Here is a 21,285-nt window from a genome sequence, read left to right on the forward strand (position 1 = left end):
CAATTAAGAGATTAAGAGCTGCAGGAAGAGAGGAGGGTGGGTCAGACAGGTAGAGTAGCATATCGTCTGCGTATAGCGAGACGTTATGTTCCAACCCTGCCCTTGTAATACCTTTAATATCCTTATTATTACGCAAAGCTATAGCCAACGGCTCAATCGTAATCACAAAAAGAAGGGGGGACAGAGGACACCCCTGTCTCGTCCCTCGTGTTAGTTGAATAGGAGGTGAAATCCGAATCTCTCAAGAGTACAAAATAAATAGTCCCACTCCACCCGATCAAAAGCCTTTTCGGCATCTAGAGATATCACCACTTCCGGTTCGTCGGGTGGAGAGGGACCATAAATTATATCGTATAAGCGCCTGATGTTGAAAGAGGACAGTCGATTTTTTACAAAGCCCGTCTGGTCAGGAGAGATTATGGTTGGGAGGACTGTTTCAAGACGGCGAGCAATCATTTTTGCCAGGATTTTGCTGTCCACATTGATCAAGGAAATAGGACGGTAGGAACCACATTCCTGTTGATTTTTGCCTTTTTTCAGAATAAGTGATATGGTAGCTTGTCGTAATGTTTCAGGCAGTGAGCCAGCTGACAGGGTGTCGTTATATACAGAGTTTAAAATTGGAGCCAATTGATTTGAAAATTTCTTAAAGAATTCCGATGGATACCCGTCTGGGCCGGGGGATTTTCCACATTGCATACTCCTGATGGCCATCTCAATTTCTCCAATTGAAAACGGAGACTCTAGCTCGGCAGCTGTCACAGGGTCTATATGAGGGATCTCAACACTTTGAAGAAATGATTTAATCAAGTAATCATCTTTCAACGATTCAGATGTATACAAGTTATGATAAAACCTTAAAAAGCGTGAGTTAATGTCAGAGTGATCTATACAGACCATTCCAGACTCATCCCGGATCTCAGGGATTGCCTGCCTTGCTGCTTTTTGGCGAAGTTGGTGTGCAAGGATCCTCCCTGTTTTTTCACCATGCTCGTAGTATGTATGATGAGATCTAATCAGGAGGTTCTCAGCTTTTTGTGTGGTTAATAAATCAAATTCTTTTTGGAGGAGTAAACGTTCTTTAATGCCATCGGCTGATGGGGATGTTGCCAATTGTGAGTCAAGATTACCAATCTGAGTCATCAATTCATTAGCACGGAAATTTCTGGTTTTCCGTAGATGTGCGTTATAAGAAATAATTTGGCCCCTCAAATATGCCTTAAGTGCTTCCCATACTGTTGATGATGACATCATTGGTGTTTGATTAATTTCTAGAAAAAAATCAATCTGTGATGAGATAAAATCTGAAAATGTTTTATCTGAAAGTAAAAGTGGGTTGAGTCGCCATGGTCTGTAAGCGTTTTTTGAGGTTGGTAGATTAAGCTTCAGTTTAAGGGGAGCATGATCAGAGATTACAATCGTATGGTAGTCACATTCCTGCACCAAAGGGAGAAGATTCTTATCCATTATGATATGATCAATGCGTGAAAATGTTTTATGAACAGCTGAAAAGAAGGAATACTTGCGAACAGTAGGATTGAGAGCACGCCAAACATCAACCATCCCATAAGTATCAAGAAACAGCTGAATTGAAAGGGCAGCTTTAGAAGTTGGTGTAGTTTTGGCAGCGCTACGGTCTAGACTAGGGGATATCACGCAGTTCATGTCTCCACCTATCAACAAATGATGTTCGTTTAAATCAGGTAATCGGGAGAAGAAATTAGTGAAGAAAGCAGCGTCGTCCCAATTAGGGGCATAGACACTAGCTAAGATAACTGGGATGTTATATAATTTGCCTGTAACAATCACATATCGGCCCATTGGGTCTGCACAAATCTGAGAAGAAATAAAAGGCACATACTTACTAATAAGGACTGCTGCTCCTCTTGACTTACACTGAGATTTTGAATGATAAACTTCACCAACCCATCTAGTATGCAAACGTGAGTGGTCAGATATATTCAGATGAGTTTCCTGAAGGAAGGCAATATCCACCTTTAACTGATGCAAATGTGTCAGGACTCTCTTGCGTTTCACATGATGGTTCATCCCCTTAACATTCCAGCTCACAAAAGAAATTGGGCATGTAGCCATCATTCCTAAAGTCATATTGTGTACCATGGCCAGAGATAATGAGTATATCTAGTGACAAATAATAATTTGCATGTTATGCCCCTATCGTTGCTCAAATAAAAAAAATAAAAAATAATATAACATATGATGTAAGCCAAATGAAAAAATAAACCCAAGTACAGAAAACCCTTTAAGTCCCTCATTTCCCTTCCCTTCTCACCCATCCTAGCTGGGTTGAACCTTCTTCCCAAAGTAACAATATCCACACTATGTGCTTGTATTGGGGAAACTACTAAACTAGAAGCTAAACTCAACAAAACATGAAAACTTCTGGGCGTAGATATCAATATAAAATAAAATAACCCTCAATAAGGTTTCAACTAACTCACTTTAACCTTCCATTTATTTATATATGAACTCACATCAAGAGGCTACATACTGCAAATGTATAAAGATAACATACCAATTGTAGCAAGCAAATAATTTAGGCCTGCATACGGACCTTGACATTAACCTGATATTGGCTTAACACTATACCCAGAGTAAATAGGCAAACAGGCTGGTATAGATTATATCAAGTTAAATTCAAATCAACCTCCTAATGCTTTAAATAATTTCCCAACTAACTTATTTTAATTCACCATGGTTTAAACAAAGAAAGAAAAAAAAAAAAAAGAAAAAATACCTCACATCAGGAAGTTAGACATATCTGCAATTGCTATCTAAATATTACACACTACTGTATAATATAACAAATGAAAATCAACAGTGTACATTAACAGGCTTATAGGCTACTGACATTAGCTTGACATCATCACGTCACTTACCCAGACAGGCTGGTTTGAGATTATGTCAAATCAGTTTGGACAGCCTACAGTAAGAAATAATATCCTCCTTCCATGAGAGCCAGTCATTAACGAGGATCAGCCGCTTGTTTTGTAATGTTTTTCGTGATGTATTTCTGGGCTTCATCGGGCGACGTAAACATTTTCTCCACTCCGTTGTAGGTAATACGAAGTCGCGCTGGGTGAAGTATGCCAAGGCGAAGTCCCTCGACCCCCCGCAACATTTAGTTTTAATCAAACTCTGGTGCGTTGCAGATGTGCATCATCATACAACTCTTGAACCATCTTTTAACTGTTCACCGGAGCACTATTAATCTTTTTTACTATTGTTCTATATCATTTACTACCATCCCTCACTGTTTTACTGTTTACTGTAGTTTAACAACCTTTACTTACCTTGAAGCTCTTCTCCATCCTTGATCTTACCCTGAAGTTCTTCTCCATCCTTGATCTTACCCTGAAGTTCTTCTCCATCCTTGCCCTTACCCTGAAGTTCTTCTCCATCCTTGCCCTTACCCTGAAGTCCTTCTCCATCCTTGCCCTTACCCTGAAGTTATTCTCCATCCTTGCCCTTACCCTGCTTGTCCGACAGCCTGGGTGAAATGTTGATTCATAGGTATGTGATATTACCAGTTGGCAGAAAGGTGAGTGGTGTTGGAACTGCCACATCCCAAATATTAGGGCTGAGTGGGAGAATGCTGGATTCAGACCAGTTGATAGTGTAATCAGATATTTTAGAAAAAGTATTTATGAGGCGGATGGTTTCAGGTAATGAAGATGAAGGATTTTGTAAGTAAAGTAGAATGTCGTCTGCATAAAGGCTGACCTTGTGATGCATATTGTTTGTTTGGATTCCTGTGATGTTTACTTTTTGATGGATGGCTGCTGCAAGTGGTTCGATGAATATGAGTTTGAGTGGGTTATAGAATTCTGTTATTGTAAATGGTTTGTCAAGTGTATTTGCTGTCAAGTGTATTTGACTTAGTATTTCTAAATAATTACTTTGTATTTCAAATTAATGACTTAGTAGTTCAAATTAATGACTTAGTATTTCAAAATATTGACTTTGAATTTCAAAATAATGACTTTGTATTTCAAAATAATGACTTTGTATTTCAAAATAATGACTTAATACCTCAAAATAATGACTTAGTATTTCAAAATAATGACTTTGTATTTCAAAATAATGAGTTAGTATTTCAAAATAATGACTTAATACCTCAAAATAATGACTTAGTATTTCAAAATAATGACTTAGTATTTTCAAATGACTTAGTAGCTCAACAAGTACCACAATAAATCATTAAAAAAATCATAAAATCATCAATAAACATCACAGTCATAAAACATCAGAAAATAATCAGAAAAGTCATAGAAAATAAATAGAAAAGTCAGAAAATAATCAGAAACAATTCTAAAAATTTCCAAAAAATCATTAAAACATCAGAAAACATCCCATAATGATCAGAAAAGTCATAATAGAAGGAACGCTTCACGAATTTGCGTGTCATCCTTGCGCCTAGCTGGGCTCAATCTTCTCTGTGAATTTGACACATTTGGAACAAGTTGGCGAGAGCCAATCGGATCGGTGACACAATTGGCCGGAGCCAGTCAGACGATCCAAGCTTTTGCCGTCCAATCGGATCGGTGACACAATTGGCCGGAGCCAATGGGGAGCCTCGTAGGGCGGGTCAAAGTCAAAGCGAACATCCTCCATGTTGGATTCTCGCCGTCAGCCTGACAGCGGCGCTACTACGTGAGTTAAATATGTTATTATTCATTAATTATGAGCGTATAACTCTATAAAAACACACATTCATGTCTGACGTTACCGCGCGGAGATAGCTGAGGGGTTTTTACGGCTTTTTACGGCCCGTTGACTGATACCTGAGTGATGTCAACAACCACCGTGATGCTATAGAGATTATAGTTTATAGTTTTAATAACGCTGTAATAACGTCAAACTTTAATGTCATTCTATGAACTTATAACATTACACTATGAATCACTGCTTCGTGTTAACCAGCTAACGTTCATGCTGTTTAACCCGTTTTAATCGGCTCTCTTTATCTCAGTAGCTGGCTGCTCTCACACCGCCAGACTCCTGTTAAATAACAGCTGATTAAATGTTGAGGTGTTTATCTGCAGCCAGCCTTAAAAGTGACCCGTTCTCTGTTTAAATAAAGCTGTGAGGTGGATGTAATTTATGCCGATGTGAAAAGTGGTTCATGAGGGTTTTTCTAAAAGACACCAACACATATTTGGGAAAAGTACATGATACCTAGATAAAAGAAACGTTAAAGTGTTAAATTTGCGAATGGAATTTGGTGTGGTGGTACAATGAGTGTGTAATTGGGTTAGCCCTGCTCTTAGTTAGTTTGGTATTCATGATATACTGTAATGTATGTGAGTGGATAAAAATACTGTAATCTAACTGTGTTTTTCCTGTCTGTTATATTATAGATACTACTTTCAAAACTATAACTGTAAGTACTACATGTCCTTTCTTCATCAAGTATTTACTGCAGTATAGTATATATATATATATATATATATATATAATATATAATAATATAATATATTTGTAAGGGACCAAGCAGTGAAGCAACGAGGAAACAGGAGTTGTGAAATAATTTGGGCTTTTTATTCAGCCAAAAAAATAACAAAACATTAACCAATAATTGAATACCTAGGTCTAACAAAAAAGAGGTTAAAGTAATATAACAATACTTATTCCCACTATTAAACCAGATGTTATATATTACATGTGATCAGCTCTGTTTCTACTGCTTAACCACGGCGTCGTGGAGGACAATACAGCCAATCCCTGCCTCTGCTCACACGGACTGTTGACAAGAATAAATAATAAAACCCACACTAATGGACAAGACTCAGCGGGATGAATCCTCTGTGTAGCAGATCCTCTTCTCCCTCTTTCCCCACTTTATGGAGTAGTACTGTTGTTTTATATATATATATATATATATATATATATATATATATATGTGCTGAATACTGCTGATGTCCATTTTCTCTGTTCAGATGGAACATCCAACTTTTAGGAGGGCCCCCAACGGGACCCTTCTGCTGAAGTCCTCGGCAGAGGCCCAAGCCTTTGGCCCTCGGCAGGCAGCCGGGGGCCAAGCCCCATTCAGGGCAAAGAAACCGGAGGAGGTGGATGCTGAGGCCTGGGCCCACGTCGCCTCTGAGGGTGGCGACACCGCCAACGCCACCCTCGTCCTGAGCCGGTGGAAGTTCCAGTTTGGTCGGTACCTGGGCAAGACCTTCCACTGGCTCCTGGAGAATGACGTGGGCTATGCCGTCAATCTGGTCGCCTCCCACCAGAAGGAGCGAGAGAAGTCGGGGTCTCAGTCCCCGTTAATGGCCAACAAGGTGGAGTCTTTCAGTCTGATTTATATAGTACAATTAAAAGAGTGATGGCAGTTTTAACCTCTCTGTGTGAACTTACAGGACGCCCTCATCCGCTACTCCTCAGCGTACCCTGACTTTGTGGAGGCAGTCAGGTTCCACCGTGCGTTTGAGGAGGCGCAGGTGAAGTCCCTCCAGCCCGGTCAGGAGGGACAGGCCCTTGTTGGCTTCGGGGACTTCAAATTTGAGACCCTGCAGAGCCTGTACGAGTCTGAGGACCGCAAAAAGATCCGGTAAATTGTTAAAACATTTGGATTCTAATCAAGTTGCTGTACTGACCATCGATGGTTACAATCATGTGACTGTTGTCTGATTTGTACAGATTTGTCAACTACCTCCGGAGGAAGGCGCCAGCTCCAGGCACGCAGATGGAGAACGCCGTCCGGTATGTCCGGAGCAGAGACAGACAGAGAGCAAGCACTGCTTCTGCTGCATCCACCACCACAGCTGCTGCATCCACCACCACAGCCGCCGCCGCCGCCAGCAGCAGCAGCAGCAGCAGCAGCAGCAGCAGCAGCAGCAGCAGCAGCAGCGGCGTCTCTGTCTCGGCTGCAAGCCAGAGAGCACAGTACGTGTTTTACTGTAAAGCTGATTGATGTACCTGGGTGTGACCTCTCTGAAGGAGTGTTAGTATTTGCCATGTTGTCTCATTACAGATGTTGCTGTGTGTCATTTATTCTTATTACAGGCCTCTTGGTTCAGCGCTTGCGGCCTTCGTCTCTGGGCGGCGTTCTCTGTCTGTGGTGGAAATGCAGGCACACGTTAAGAAGATGGTGGCCCCTAAGCCTGCATTTCCAGGCAAGTCCAGCTTAAATGAAATACTGAGTAAAACTTAATTTCCTGTGTTCACTGTATATTTCTGTTATCTCCAATTGTGTGATTACAGCCTCCCACTACAGCCCCTTCAGACCAGCTCGGACCTCCTCAGTGTCCTCTGAGGAGGTTACAGATGAAGAGCTGGTCAAGGCGGTAGTTGACATGGAGAAGTGTAAGTAAAAAGTTTAGAAATAATCATGTGACAAATTGTTAATAACAGAAAGGTTTGAATTCATTCCTGACCCTTCTTTTTTACTTTGCTTTATAAATGTTTCTGTAATCAGAGAAGGAGAGGAAACAACAGGTAAGTTCTGGTGTCGGCCTGGTGCGCGTCTCCAATCACTAAACTAAACATCACTAATGCGTGCATCTGTAGAATAACATCGCTTCATCACCCTTTCCCTCGTTGGTAGAATAACATCGTCTTCATCCCTCGTTGCCTGCATAACTCCTCTAGCTGCTCCCTGCATCACTCACTCTACCTGGTGAATCTGTCGTTATCATGTTGTCTCATCCTCACTGTCTCTGTTCACAGCCGCCTCCTAAGCTCCTGTAGTTTCTATATGCAGCTTGGCTCAATGTGTCCCTCAATATTAACACGACCATCTCATTCTTTCATGTTACTGAAATATTTTATTTCTCTTTAAGCCTCAGATGTAAAGGCTCTCTCGCTCCTGCAGCATCCACCTCCTTCCACCTCCACCTCCACCTCAGGAGCAGCTGAGAAGGGAGCTGGTGTCTCTGCTCTGCTGGATGAGCCCACAGACGAGGAGCTGCTGGAGGCCACACAGGACCAAGACCACCCCCTGCAGCCTCCAGCAGCCCTCGTCATGGTCCAGCCGGCAGAGTCACCAGCTCGCTCGCCGCCGCTGCCACCACCCGCAGCTGCCCTGCTGCCACCACCCGCAGCTGCCCTGCTGCCACCACCGCCGCCGCCGCCGCCCGCAGCTGCCATGCCGCCGCCCGCAGCTGCCATGCCGCCGCCCGCAGCTGCCATGCCGCCGCCGCCGCCTGCGGCAACTAAAGCCCCCGCCCCAGAGGAACAGGAGGAGATGCCCAGACCAGCCTTCCTCCCTCCCCCACCACCTGCTGACAGTGCTGAGGTAAGGGTGACTGTCACACATAATCACTGCTGCTCTCCCCCATGAAGTTATGTCCTCAGATATTAAAATGTCCTGTATGTCCTCTGGTTGTCTCTCCAGCTGCTGCCTGAGTCCTGGCGGGCAGCTCTCACTGTAGAGCAGCAGCAGTGGATCGGTCGGGTGCTGTTTTCCAGGGACAGCAGGGGGAGGTCTCGGCTCATCACCGAGCTGAACCTCTGGCACCACCCGCCCCAAACCCGGCCGGTCTACAACCAGCCTCCCGCGTCCCCCGACCCCTTCTTTGCATGTCGGCTGTTTCTCTGGATGCCGCACCGTATCTGGCATCTGCAGCTGACATGCCCCCAGCCTTTGTGCACCGGGACCATGACAAAGGCTGGGCTGTACAGGACCATCCGGAGGGTCCTGGACATCGACGGCTGGTATCTCATGGCCACGGAGTACCTGGAGTGCCGTCGATGTAAGAAGAAGGTCGTGGGGTGGTCACAGGGCATCATAAGGCAGCTGTCCCCCACCTACAGCTGCCAGTTTCCAGCCATACTTACGTACAGGTAAGAAATTAAATAAATACAAAAATCGAACTATATACTATCTACTGTATAGTCTGTGTTGAACATCCTGTTTGATGTTTTCATGTGGCTGTATATAATGTTAGTGTTGTTTTTTCGCAGGCTGTCCTGTGACCTGAGGGTGGTTGCACAGCTGAGGTCCCGCACTCTGGGCAACGGTGCTAATCGGCTGTTCAACACCCTGCGGGAGAACCATTCGAACGCCTGGATGCGGAGAGCGATCCAGTACCTCGGCGTGTGCGAGCAGTTCCTGGCCTTGTGCTCGGTGAGGGGGCGGTTTCCACCACCGCCCCAGATGCCCCCTCTGCCCTCACCCATCTGGCTGCTGACGGTCTACAGCTACGACGTCCTGACGCGGCTGGATGAGTACAAGGCCAGGATCACGTCCACCTTCGGATCCATCTTGAAGATGGATTCCACCAAGAAGGCGAGTCAAGTTTGTCACAATTTAATATTTTCTTACAGCCGCTTTTACACCGCAGCTGTGTGTGTGTGTGTGTGTGTGTGTGTGTGTGTGTGTGATTATACACTCATATTAACATTTGAAATCTCTCTCCCTCAAGGTGACGAAGAAGCTCGCAGGTACCGCCTCTGACACGGCCGCCTGGGCTACTAACGTCGGCAACGAGTACGGGCAGGTCCTCATGAGCGTCCTCACCTGCTCCGAGAGCTCCGAGGGCCTGTCCAGGATGGCGGCCGGTTTGATGAGGCGGTACCAACTCGCCGGGGTACCCCCCCCCCAGCTGATCTACGTGGACCGTGACTGCTGCAGTAGAGACGGCGTGTCGAAGACGGCTGCCTTGTTTCCGGTGTGAATCCGAGACTGTTGATACTTGTACTGATAATAACAGTAGAATTATAATATCATGAATAATCTCACGTTACAATATTTATCATGGGCAAAAGCCAGGATTTTAATCTACATGATTACAACATCATAAAAACTGTAGATTCAAGGATATAACAGTCATTACGGGTTATGAGAATTAAACCACATCATGTTTCTTCTATCTCAGGAGTGGGGACAGCTCGTGGTGAGACTGGACATCTGGCACCTGATGCGACGCTTCGCATCAGGTGTCACCACAGAAACCCACGAGCTCTACCCCCCCTTCATGAGGCAGCTGTCTCAGTGCATCTTCGAGGTGAACCCCAGAGACGCCCGCCGTCTCATCGAAGCTAAGCGGTCCCAGCTGGAGGGGAGGCACGGGACGGTTGCGCCGACTGACGCCGAGGTGATCAAGAGGATCACAAAGAAGGAGTGGAGGCTCCACTGCCGTCGCCGGACGCGTGGGCCAGAGGAGTCGACACTCCTCATCCAGGACCTCCTCGACACCTTCGGCGGACCGGCAGGGCGCAACACCCTGGACGTCCCGTTGCTGAACGCTCTCCGCATCCAGGACATCTGGAGTACGCAGAGGGCCCACCTCAGCTGCATTCAGGACCCACCGGGTGTACAGCTCTACACCCAGACCGGCAGGCTGACAAAGGGCGGAGTCAGCCTGCCGGTCTATCGCTGCGCGAGGGGCTCCACGTCTTTGGAGTCCTTCCACCTCAACCGGTTCATCCCAGGTACTTGCATATGTCTCACAGCTTGTGATAAAATATATCCTGTATTCACATTTCTTTAAAACATTAATTCATTTTTTATTCAAAACCTGTTTCCTCAGGGACCCGCGCGAGTGCAAAGCACTTCCAGGCGTTCCTGGTTGATGGACTGGCGAGGTGGAACGAGGACCGCGCAGCAGCAGCAGCAGCTGAGGGACAGGAGGGTCCTCTGCACTCCTACAGTGGCCACCTCAAGCACGTCCTTAACCAGAAGAGCCAAAGGGTGCTTGGCTTTCAGATGGTTAAGGACTTCACCAAGCCTGCTGAGTACACAGGTATGTGATGGGAAAACACTTAATCTCAACATCTCAACTGTGAGGAAAAGGAGCATTTACTAAAGCCTCCGTTCTCTGATTCTGCTGTGTAACAGGGGAGCTCATCGGGGTGGAGTACCTGTACCAGCAGACAGGCAGAGTGCTTGAGGATGTCAGCTTGGACCCTGACACTCCGGACGAGGCTGCTGCCATCGAGTCGCTGGAGGAGGAGGAGGAGGAGGATGAGGGTATCGGGGAGGACGTCGAGGACCCCACCGTCTTCGAGCCCGATACCCCCTCCACCGGCACAGCGGCAGCAGCCCGGTCAGGTGATCCAGCTGACGCACCCAGGTCTGAGCCATCCGGTCCAGCCGCCCCTGACCAAAATGCCCCTCCCGAGGCCCCAGAGGTTCAGGCTCCTGCTTCCCAGCAGCCCTCCTCAGACACCGAGGTGAGGTCACTGACTACAAACTACTGATGATGATAACAGTGAAGATGTTATTATCAAAGACGTTTGACAGCGCTCTGTGCTTACTGCCTCTGTTTACTCAAACCAGCGACCGCTCACATCCTCCTCTTTCTTTCTCGTTTCTTCTCAGCAGGAGAATGTCACGGGTCCTGACGGCCAGCCGGGGTATGAGCGTGTCCTGAAGCTGGCCCGGGCCCTGGTGGAAGCACGGAGCCTTCTGGGGCTTTCTGACAGAAGGGTAGACCGACTCATCCTGCTCTGGAATCGCCTGCCAGAGCAGGACAAACAGCGGGTCGTCTACCCTCCCAGATACCGGGAGAGGCAACCTAAGGGGCGGTTCAAGGCAGCGAAGGGGAAGAGCCCCGCCTTTCCTGGCAAGGAGAGTGTGGAACGGTAGGACTGTTTTCAAATAATGACTGTTTCCTCTAAATATCTGCTGTATACTAACCCACACTGTGCTCTCCACTACTTTTTCAGCTGTCTTCTTGGACCGTACTCGGGCCCTGCAACTTGGCCCAGCATCAGCCGCCTGGTGGAGGCCATTTGCAGCCAGCTCTGCCAGCTCCACCCGGCGGCCACGCGGTTCGGGGGGGTCACGAGGACTCGCTGGTCCCTCGTCCTCGCGGACTACGTGGCCATCAGAGAGGCAGTGCTGGCAAGCCCGAGGATGATGGCTCAGACTGAAATCCAGCTCTTTGAGCTGAGTCAGAGGACCCTGTCCCAGTGGTAAGAGTTAAACATGAAGCTGTGTTGATGTGTTGTAATCTCTACTGTCATTGATGTTAGATGAGGAGCCTAAAAACAGCCTGTGTTTGTCTTCCAGGTTCTCTCGGCGCCAGAAAGACGCGGGGAGGGACAAGCTACTGCAGGGAACTGGCGTCGTCCCTGCAGTAGCTATCGCCGTCCAGCCTCTCCCTCCAGCTAAAGGGCTGTCCTCTGTACAGGTGGGACAAGGACAGCCCTTTAGCTTCAATGTCCCCGAGGACCAGCCAGGACCCTCGCATCAGGGTCCCCCTCCTCCCCCTCATCCAGAAGAGGAGCAGCCAGGACCCTCACATCAGGGTCCCCCTCCTCCCCCTCATCCAGATGAGGAGCAGCCAGGACCCTCATCTGCTGGCCAGCCTCCTCTTCCTGGACCAGAAAAACTGTCCCGGTCCACTATGTACAGGAAGAGGAAGGCGGCCGAAGCCGCTCCAGGGCCGCCGCCACCCGGGAGCAAAATCCGCCGGCCGACTGTGAAGTACACCTGCAGCAAGTGTGGCCAGCCCAGGACGCTCGACACCGGCCACACTCGCATTGGAGGAGTCGCGTACTGCGCATTGACCGGCGGAAAAACTGTGGAGGAATGGAGGGAGGAAATGAGGACACGGGGGGGGAGACCGGGGCGGGGACTGAGGGACATTTGAGATGCAGCTCAGCACTGTGGGTCAACAGGAAGAGGAACACCAGAGAAAAAGCCATGCTGTGATTTGGAATAAAAAACTTTTGACTTTTGCTCTAGGTCTCTAGTTTGATCCATCCATCCTCTGAATGCTCTAGGTCTCTAGTCTGATCCATCCATCCTCTGAATGCTCTAGGTCTCTAGTTTGTGGCTGTAAAGTTTCATGAGGCTGTGAATATCCTAGAGGTCACCAAAGGGAGGGAGGTCAATAAAATGTCTCCTATGGGGACTAACATCATCACACATGAATCCAGTTGGGCTCATTGGATCCACCAGAGTCTCAGCTTATGTTTTTTGCCTCAAACTGCATGTGATTATCATAAAGTGGGTATGTCTGTAAAGGGGAGACTTGTGTGTACCCGTAGAACCCATTTACATTCACACATCTGGAGGTCAGAGGTCAAGGGACCCCTTTGAACATGGACATGACAGTTAATTCTTTCCCCTTAAAAGTTAGCCCAACTTTGGAGCGTTATTTACCCTCCTTCTCCTTGATTTCATGTATGATGTATGTTTTGACTGTACTTTATGTTCACCAGTTAGTCTTTAACTCTGTTTTCGCTGTTTTGTTTTTGTTTTGTAAATAAAATGAAAAAGTCTGCAATCTGTTTGGAAGCTTTATTATTTCTTATCATTTATAATTCATTACATAACTTCTGACATCATCATACAGCTTTGAACCATCTTACTATGTACTATTATACCACTACTTACTATTTACTACTTCATTTCTACTACATATTTTATTTACCTCATTTACTTACTTACCTTTGTAAGTAAGTAAGTCAATTTAACATCCTTATCCTAAGCTCTTCTTAACCTTATCCTAAGCTCTTCTTAACTTTACCTTAACATCTTATCTTGTAGCTCTTCTTAACCTTATCCTAGCCCTTACCCTGAAGTTCTTCTCCATCCTTTCCCTTACCTTGCTTGTCCTTCTCCATCCTCGCCCTTGCCCTGAAGTTCTTCTCCATCCTTACCCTGCTTGTCCTTACCCTGAAGTTCTTCTCCATCCTTGTCCTTGCCCTGAAGTTCTTCTCCATCCTTACCCTGCTTGTCCTTACCCTGAAGTTCTTCTCCATCCTTGCCCTTACCTTGAAGCTCTTCTCCATTCTTGCTTCGAACCGCCGACCTCCTGCTCCGCGGCAGATGCACGGGAGCAGAACACCCCTTCCCTCCCTCGTCCCACAGTCTCGCTGAACTCATTCTTCTCTGTGAATTTGACACATTTGGAACGAGCCCTGGCACAGTTGGCGAGAGCCAATCGGATCGGTGACACAATTGGCGAGAGCCAATCAGACAATCCAAGCTTTTTGCCGTCCAATCAGCTCGATGACACAATTGGTCAGAGCCAATCGGGAGCCTCGTAGGGCGGGTCAAAGCCAAAGCGAACATCCTCCATGTTGGATTCTCGCCGTCAGCCTGACAGCGGCGCTACTACGTGAGTTAAATATGTTATTATTCATTAATTATGAGCGTATAACTCTATAAAAACACACATTCATGTCTGACGTTACCGCGCGGAGCTAGCTGAGGTGTTTTTACGGCTTTTTACGGCCCGTTGACTGATACCTGAGTGATGTCAACAACCACCGTGATGCTATAGAGATTATAGTTTATAGTTGTAATAACGTCAAACTTTAATGTTACTCTATGAACTTATAACGTTACACTATGAATCACTGCTTCGTGTTAACCAGCTAACGTTCATGCTGTTTAACCTGTTTTATTCAGCTGCTGGCTGCTAACATCACTAACACTCTGCTGTAGCTCTAACTCACCTGTTTAATATCACCTGATATTATCTTATTATCTGATCCATCTGCTTCCATTAAACTGATCTCTCGTGATTATCATGTAGAGCCAAGAAACACGAGGCTACTTTCATTCATGTGTCTGGAGGTCTACAGTCCAGTAGAGCTGTTAATACAGATGTTAACAGACAGCTGTATTCAGTTAATACAGTTAGCTGTGTATTAATACACAGCTAACTGTACTAACAGCTGTCTGTTAATACAGCTGTTAACAGACAGCTAACCCACATCTGTTCATGCACCTACTGTATTCTATATTTCATGTATATAAAGATGTCAGAACATGTGATGATGAACATGTTGTGATGCTTTAGTTTGGTATTGATGACATACAGATGTGAGAGGAGGAAACCACTGTAATGTAGCTGTATGTGTCCTCTGGTTCAGGACTTCACCTGCTGAGGACACAGATATCAGCAGAACTAGGAGGAAGAGGAGCATTTCTTAAATCCTCTGTTCTCTGATTCTGCTGTGTGACAGGGGCTACTAGTGACAATAATGATGACAGTGTAGATATTAGAATCCTTTATTGTGATGTGGTAGGGTTAAGGTTACATGTTTCACAGCGCTTAAGGTTACATGTTTCACAACTTCTTCTCTTCCTTTCTTGTGTTTCTTCTCAGGAGGAGGAGGAGGTGCAGGGTCCTGATGTCCAGCCAGGTTATCAGCGCGTCCCCAAGCTGATCCAGTCCCTGCTGGACTGAAGACGGAGCGTTACATCTGTCTGGTCTGTGGACACAGCCGGGACAGAGGACATCACTTCAGGACGCTCTGTGGAGGACTGGCTGGCTGAGAAGAGGAGGCAGGATCCAAACAGAGTTACCTCCTCCTGTTGTTGTGTGTTTCAGTCTCTCTGATGTCTCTTTATTATTAATGTCCTTCTCTGCAGAAACACAGACAGACAGACAGAGACAGAGAGACAGACAGCTACTATATTTGACCTTTCAGGTGGTGTATCAGCCGACTGTAGAACAAACCGTCTGTAGTTGTGTTGTTTTCTACTGTTGTTGTTGTTTACAGAGTGAACAGATGTAGAGGAGGAAACACACACAGCTGTGTAGATGTGTGTAGACGAAGCTTTACATCTAAATAATGCTCCTTGTTCACTGCAGCTGAGGACAAAGACTTTAGATACTTCACGTGTTCATCCTCAGCTGATAGAAGGGAGATGATGTTTCACTCTCATGGTGTCAATAATCAAACAGCATGTTGTAATCAGTCATCACTGTCTGGACCAGCAGCATCTGGCTCTATCTCTGTACCATTTATATATATATATATATATATATATATATATACACACACACAGTATTATTATTATTATATTGAATGTAACCTTTGAATGATTTGAGGTGTTCAATAAAAACAGGCCTTCTGTGCTGAACTGTGGATCGTTGTCTCAGACTGTGTTCTTGTTTCAGGCTGACAGAATGATGTTATTATAACCTCACATTTAAAAAGATCATCATGTGAGAGTCGCTTTAATGCAGAAGGCTTACTTTCATTTCAAAGGGGGGGGGGGGGGGGGGGGGTGAGAGATCTTTGTCCACCCAGACCCTGATTCTGGTTCAACAGCTGGGTCTGGGATCAGGGAAACGTCATCGGAACCGGACTGAACCGGACTGAACCGGACTGATGTGGTTCAGGACTGATGTGGCCTTGTTGTGTTGTAGTACACAGTCAGTCTTCAGGTTTCAGTCTGAGGAGACAAACAAGGTCATCTGCTGTGCAAATAAGGTGAAAAAGCTGTTTCCATGCCAGAGTATCTATCAGAGTATTCCAGCTTCTTAAAAGTGGGATAAGGGCTTATCTGGGTTTCTACAACCGAGCAGAGCTTCAAGAAATAAACCACATATTCAAAAATCTTGATCATAACCAGGATACTACTATACATATACTATACTATACTATACTATACATACCGCAAGGCCCTAAGGGCGCTGGCACATGCCAACATTTACTTTCAATCAAACTCTAGTGTGTTGCAGATGTGCATCATCATACAACTTTTGAACCATCTTTTAACTGTAGCACAGATTTGATTACAAACCTTTCTTTACTATTAATCTTTTTACTATTGTTCTATATCATTTACTACCATCCCTTACTGTTTTACGTTTTACTGTACAGTTTAACAACCTTTACTTACCTTGAAGCTCTTCTCCATCCTTGACCTCACCTTGAAGCTCTTCTCAATCCTGAAGCTCTTCTCCATCCTTGCCGCAGGCAGGGGTCGAACCGCTGATCTTCTGCTCCGCGGCAGATACACAGGAGCAGAACACCCCTTCCCTCCCTCCTCCCACAGTTGGCGAGAGCCAATCGGATCGGTGACACAATTGGCGAGAGCCAATCAGACGATCCAAGCTTTTTGCCGTCCAATCAGATCGGTGACACAATTGGTCAGAGCCAATCGGGAGCCTCGTAGGGCGGGTCAAAGCCAAAGCGAACATCCTCCATGTTGGATTCTCGCCGTCAGCCTGACAGCGGCGCTACTACGTGAGTTAAATATGTTATTATTCATTAATTATGAGCGTATAACTCTATAAAAACACACATTCATGTCTGACGTTACAACGCGGAGCTAGCTGAGGTGTTTTTACGGCTTTTTACGGCCCGTTGACTGATACCTGAGTGATGTCAACAACCACCGTGATGCTATAGAGATTATAGTTTATAGTTTTAATAACGTCAAACTTTAATGTTACTCTATGAACTTATAACGTTACACTATGAATCACTGCTTCGTGTTAACCAGCTAACGTTCATGCTGTTTAACCTGTTTTATTCAGCTGCTGGCTGCTAACATCACTAACACTCTGCTGTAGCTCTAACTCACCTGTTTAATATCACCTGATATTATCTTATTATCTGATCCATCTGCTTCCATTAAACTGATCTCTCGTGATTATCATGTAGAGCCAAGAAACACGAGGCTACTTTCATTCATGTGTCTGGAGGTCTACAGTCCAGTAGAGCTGAATACAGCTGTTAACAGACAGCTGTATTCAGTTAATACAGTTAGCTGTGTATTAATACAGCTGTTAATACAGTTAGCTGTCTGTTAATACAGCTGTATTAATACAGCTGTTAATACAGCTGTTGACAGACAGCTAACCCACATCTGTTCATGCACCTACTGTATTCTATATTTCATGTATATAAAGATGTCAGAACATGTGATGATGAACATGTTGTGATGCTTTAGTTTGGTATTGATGACATACAGATGTGAGAGGAGGAAACCACTGTAATGTAGCTGTATGTGTCCTCTGGTTCAGGACTTCACCTGCTGAGGACACAGATATCAGCAGAACTAGGAGGAAGAGGAGCATTTCTTAAATCCTCTGTTCTCTGATTCTGCTGTGTGACAGGGGCTACTAGTGACAATAATGATGACAGTGTAGATATTAGAATCCTTTATTGTGATGTGGTAGGGTTAAGGTTACATGTTTCACAGCGCTTAAGGTTACATGTTTCACAACTTCTTCTCTTCCTTTCTTGTGTTTCTTTTCAGGAGGAGGTGCAGGGTCCTGATGTCCAGCCAGGTTATCAGTGCGTCCCCGAGCTGATCCAGTCCCTGCTGGACTGAAGACGGAGCGTTACATCTGTCTGGTCTGTGGACACAGCCGGGACAGAGGACATCACTTCAGGATGCTCTGTGGAGGACTGGCTGGCTGAGAAGAGGAGGCAGGATCCAAACAGAGTTACCTCCTCCTGTTGTTGTGTGTTTCAGTCTCTCTGATGTCTCTTTATTATTAATGTCCTTCTCTATAGAAACACAGACAGAGACATACAGTACAGACAGACAGACAGAGAGACAGACAGCTACTTTATTTGACCTCTCAGGTGGTGTTTCAGCCGACTATAGAACAAACCATCTGTAGTTGTATTGTTTTCTACTGTTGTTGTTTCCAGAGTGAACAGATGTAGAGGAGGAAACACACACAGCTGTGTAGATGTGTGTAGATGAAGCTTTACATCTAAATAATGCTCCTTGTTCACTGCAGCTGAGGACAAAGACTTTAGATACTTCACGTGTTCATCCTCAGCTGATAGAAGGGAGATGATGTTTCACTCTCATGGTGTCAATAATCAAACAGCATGTTGTAATCAGTCATCACTGTCTGGACCAGCAGCATCTGGCTCTATCTCTGTACCATTTATATATATATATATATATATATATATGTATATATATATATACATATATATATATATGTATATATATATATACATATATATATATATATATATATATATATATATATATATATATATATATATACACACACACAGTATTATTATTATTATATTGAATGTAACCTTTGAATGATTTGAGGTGTTCAATAAAAACAGGCCTTCTGTGCTGAACTGTGGATCGTTGTCTCAGACTGTGTTCTTGTTTCAGGCTGACAGAATGATGTTATTATAACCTCACATTTAAAAAGATCATCATGTGAGAGTCTGTTTAATGCAGAAGGCTTACTTTCATTTCAAAGGGGGGGGGGGGGGGGAGATGAGAGATCTTTGTCCACCCAGACCCTGATTCTGGTTCAACAGCTGGGTCTGGGATCAGGGAAACGTCATCGGAACCGGACTGAACCGGACTGATGTGGTTCAGGACTGATGTGGTCTTGCTGTGTTGTAGTACAGTCTTCAGGTTTCAGTCTGAGGAGACAAACAAGGTCATCTGCTGTGCAAATAAGGTGAAAAAGCTGTTTCCATGCCAGAGTATCTATCAGAGCATTCCAGCTTCTTAAAAGTGGGATAAGGGCTTATCTGGGTTTCTACAACCGAGCAGAGCTTCAAGAAATAAACCACATATTCAAAAATCTTGATCATAACCAGGATACTACTATACATATACTATACATATACTATACTATACATACCGCAAGGCCCTAAGGGCGCTGGCACATGCCAACATTTAGTTTTGTTTTTTTTAAACAGAGTTTATTTATACATTTTGCTAATACAACTCTTACAATCCATTGCACAAACATGTTTGGACTGGTATATAACCCCCCCACCCCCCACCCCCCACCCATGACAATACCCGGAGGGCACTCAGAAAAAAAAAAAATATATATATATATATATATATATGTATATAAAGTGTACAAGAATGAATATAAATACATAGATAAATAAATAAAAATAAATAAATAATAATAATAATAATAAATAAACATAAATCATGATAAATTGATAGAGGTCTAGGGTGTTACACCCTGTCATTTAGGGCACTTTTCCTTTGAAATGTTCCTGGTCAAATATCCATATACATATACATACACATACATATACATACACATACATATATGTACATACATATACGTACATACATATACACATACATACACACACATACATCAAACTTTAATCAGCCACAAAGTTATCTGAGTCTAAAGAGTCAACGTGACTAAGAAAAGGTTGCCAGATCAATGAAAACTTCTCGGCTGACCCTTTAATAGTATACCTAATTTTCTCCAACTTAATAAAATATAACATGTCTCTGAGCCATTGTGCAAATGTTGGAGGGTTGCAATCCTTCCATCTAATCAAAATTTGTCGTCTGGCCACCAGCGTAGCAAAAGATAGGTTTAGTTTATTGTTGTTTAACGTAAAATTTTGTGGTACCACCCCAAACAAAGCAAGACAAGCTGATGGTTCTAAGAATCTGTCGGTAGTTTTGGAAAGCATATTGAAAATTAATTGCCAAAAATTAGATAGTTTAGGACAATCCCAAAACATGTGAATTAGAGTGGCCTGGTTCTGCTTGCAGCGGTCACACATGGTGTCTATATCGGATTTGAATTGGGATAGTTTAACTTTGGTCCAGTGCAGTCGATGAAAATTTTTAAACTGCATGACAGTATGTCTCATACATATGGAAGATGAGTATATTCCCCTCATCATTTTTGACCAGATAGTATCTGAAATAACAACACCAAGGTCCCCCTCCCACTGATTTTTAAGGGAGTTTTTTTTAGGGGACTTGTCATATTTTCTCTCATTAATAAGGAATATATGTCACCTATCTTTCCCTTTCTGGATGATGTGATGTCTAGTCTAGGAGCGTGTTTAGCGGCTGTGTAGGGAATTGAATGATATTTGAAGACATGAAGCTGCGAGTTTGTAGGTATCTGAAAAAGTGTAACCTGGGAATATTGAATTTCTGAACAATCTGCTCAAAAGAGGCAAATGAGCCATTTATGAACATGTCTTTAAATGAACAAATCCCATTTCTCTGCCAACCACTGAATAAGGCATCCGTCAAAGGCGGCAGGAATGCATGGTTATTTACAATGGGAGCCAGTATTGAAAATTTACAGATCTCGAAGGATTGTCTGAATTGTTTCCAAATTTTTAAAGAATGAATAACAACTGGGTTACAAGTATATTTAGTTATAGGCTCTGAGTATGGCAGGCTAGAGCATAATAAGGCAAGTAATGAGGTGTTCTTACAAGAGTCTCTCTCTAGTATTAGCCATTCAGGCACAGCTGTTACTTCAGTTCCTTCCATCCAATAGGAAATAAATTTGATATTTGCTGCCCAATAGTAGAACTGAAAGTTTGGCAGACTAAGCCCTCCCTGCTGCCGAGGTCTCTGTAGTATAGCTTTGCGTATACGTGGATTCTTCTTACTCCAAATGAAAGAAGAAAGCTTTCTGTCCAGGGAAATGAAAAATGTTTTAGTTAAGAAGACTGGTATAGACTGAAACATACAAAGAAGTTTAGGCAATAAGTTCATCTTTATAGCGTTAATTCTACCTGCCAGAGATAAGGGTAGCAGATCCCAACGATTAATATCCTCCTTGAGAGAGGACAGAAAAGGAGGGAAATTTGCTGAGAAGAGGTCTTTAA

The 21,285-nt window shown here is 44.5% G+C and overlaps 2 protein-coding genes and 1 long non-coding RNA gene across 3 annotated transcripts; all 3 read left to right on the plus strand.

Moving 5' to 3' along the window:
- Positions 1–4,497: 4,497 nt before the first annotated feature.
- Positions 4,498–8,053, plus strand: LOC141776292 (uncharacterized). The gene is made up of 7 exons (XM_074649754.1): positions 4,498–4,674; positions 5,382–5,404; positions 5,961–6,311; positions 6,390–6,580; positions 6,670–7,335; positions 7,448–7,467; positions 7,812–8,053. The coding sequence occupies exons 3-5, from the start codon at positions 5,961–5,963 to the stop codon at positions 6,941–6,943; spliced, it is 816 nt and encodes a 271-aa protein (XP_074505855.1). The 5' UTR covers positions 4,498–4,674; positions 5,382–5,404; the 3' UTR covers positions 6,944–7,335; positions 7,448–7,467; positions 7,812–8,053.
- On the plus strand, positions 7,118–13,428 carry LOC141776613 (uncharacterized). The gene is made up of 12 exons (XM_074650323.1): positions 7,118–7,145; positions 7,234–7,335; positions 7,812–8,266; positions 8,366–8,814; positions 8,935–9,259; positions 9,396–9,641; positions 9,849–10,404; positions 10,503–10,715; positions 10,811–11,145; positions 11,294–11,556; positions 11,641–11,889; positions 11,987–13,428. Exons 1-12 carry the CDS (start codon positions 7,118–7,120, stop codon positions 12,567–12,569), a joined length of 3,804 nt encoding a protein of 1,267 aa, XP_074506424.1. The 3' UTR covers positions 12,570–13,428.
- A 485-nt stretch (positions 13,429–13,913) lies between these two features.
- On the plus strand, positions 13,914–15,807 carry LOC141776293 (uncharacterized). The gene is made up of 2 exons (XR_012595732.1): positions 13,914–14,045; positions 15,048–15,807. It is a non-coding gene; the product is annotated as an uncharacterized LOC141776293 (long non-coding RNA).
- Positions 15,808–21,285: the final 5,478 nt, after the last annotated feature.

Source organism: Sebastes fasciatus, chromosome 11 (genome assembly GCF_043250625.1).
Source record: "Sebastes fasciatus isolate fSebFas1 chromosome 11, fSebFas1.pri, whole genome shotgun sequence".
Lineage (NCBI taxonomy): Eukaryota > Metazoa > Chordata > Actinopteri > Perciformes > Sebastidae > Sebastes > Sebastes fasciatus.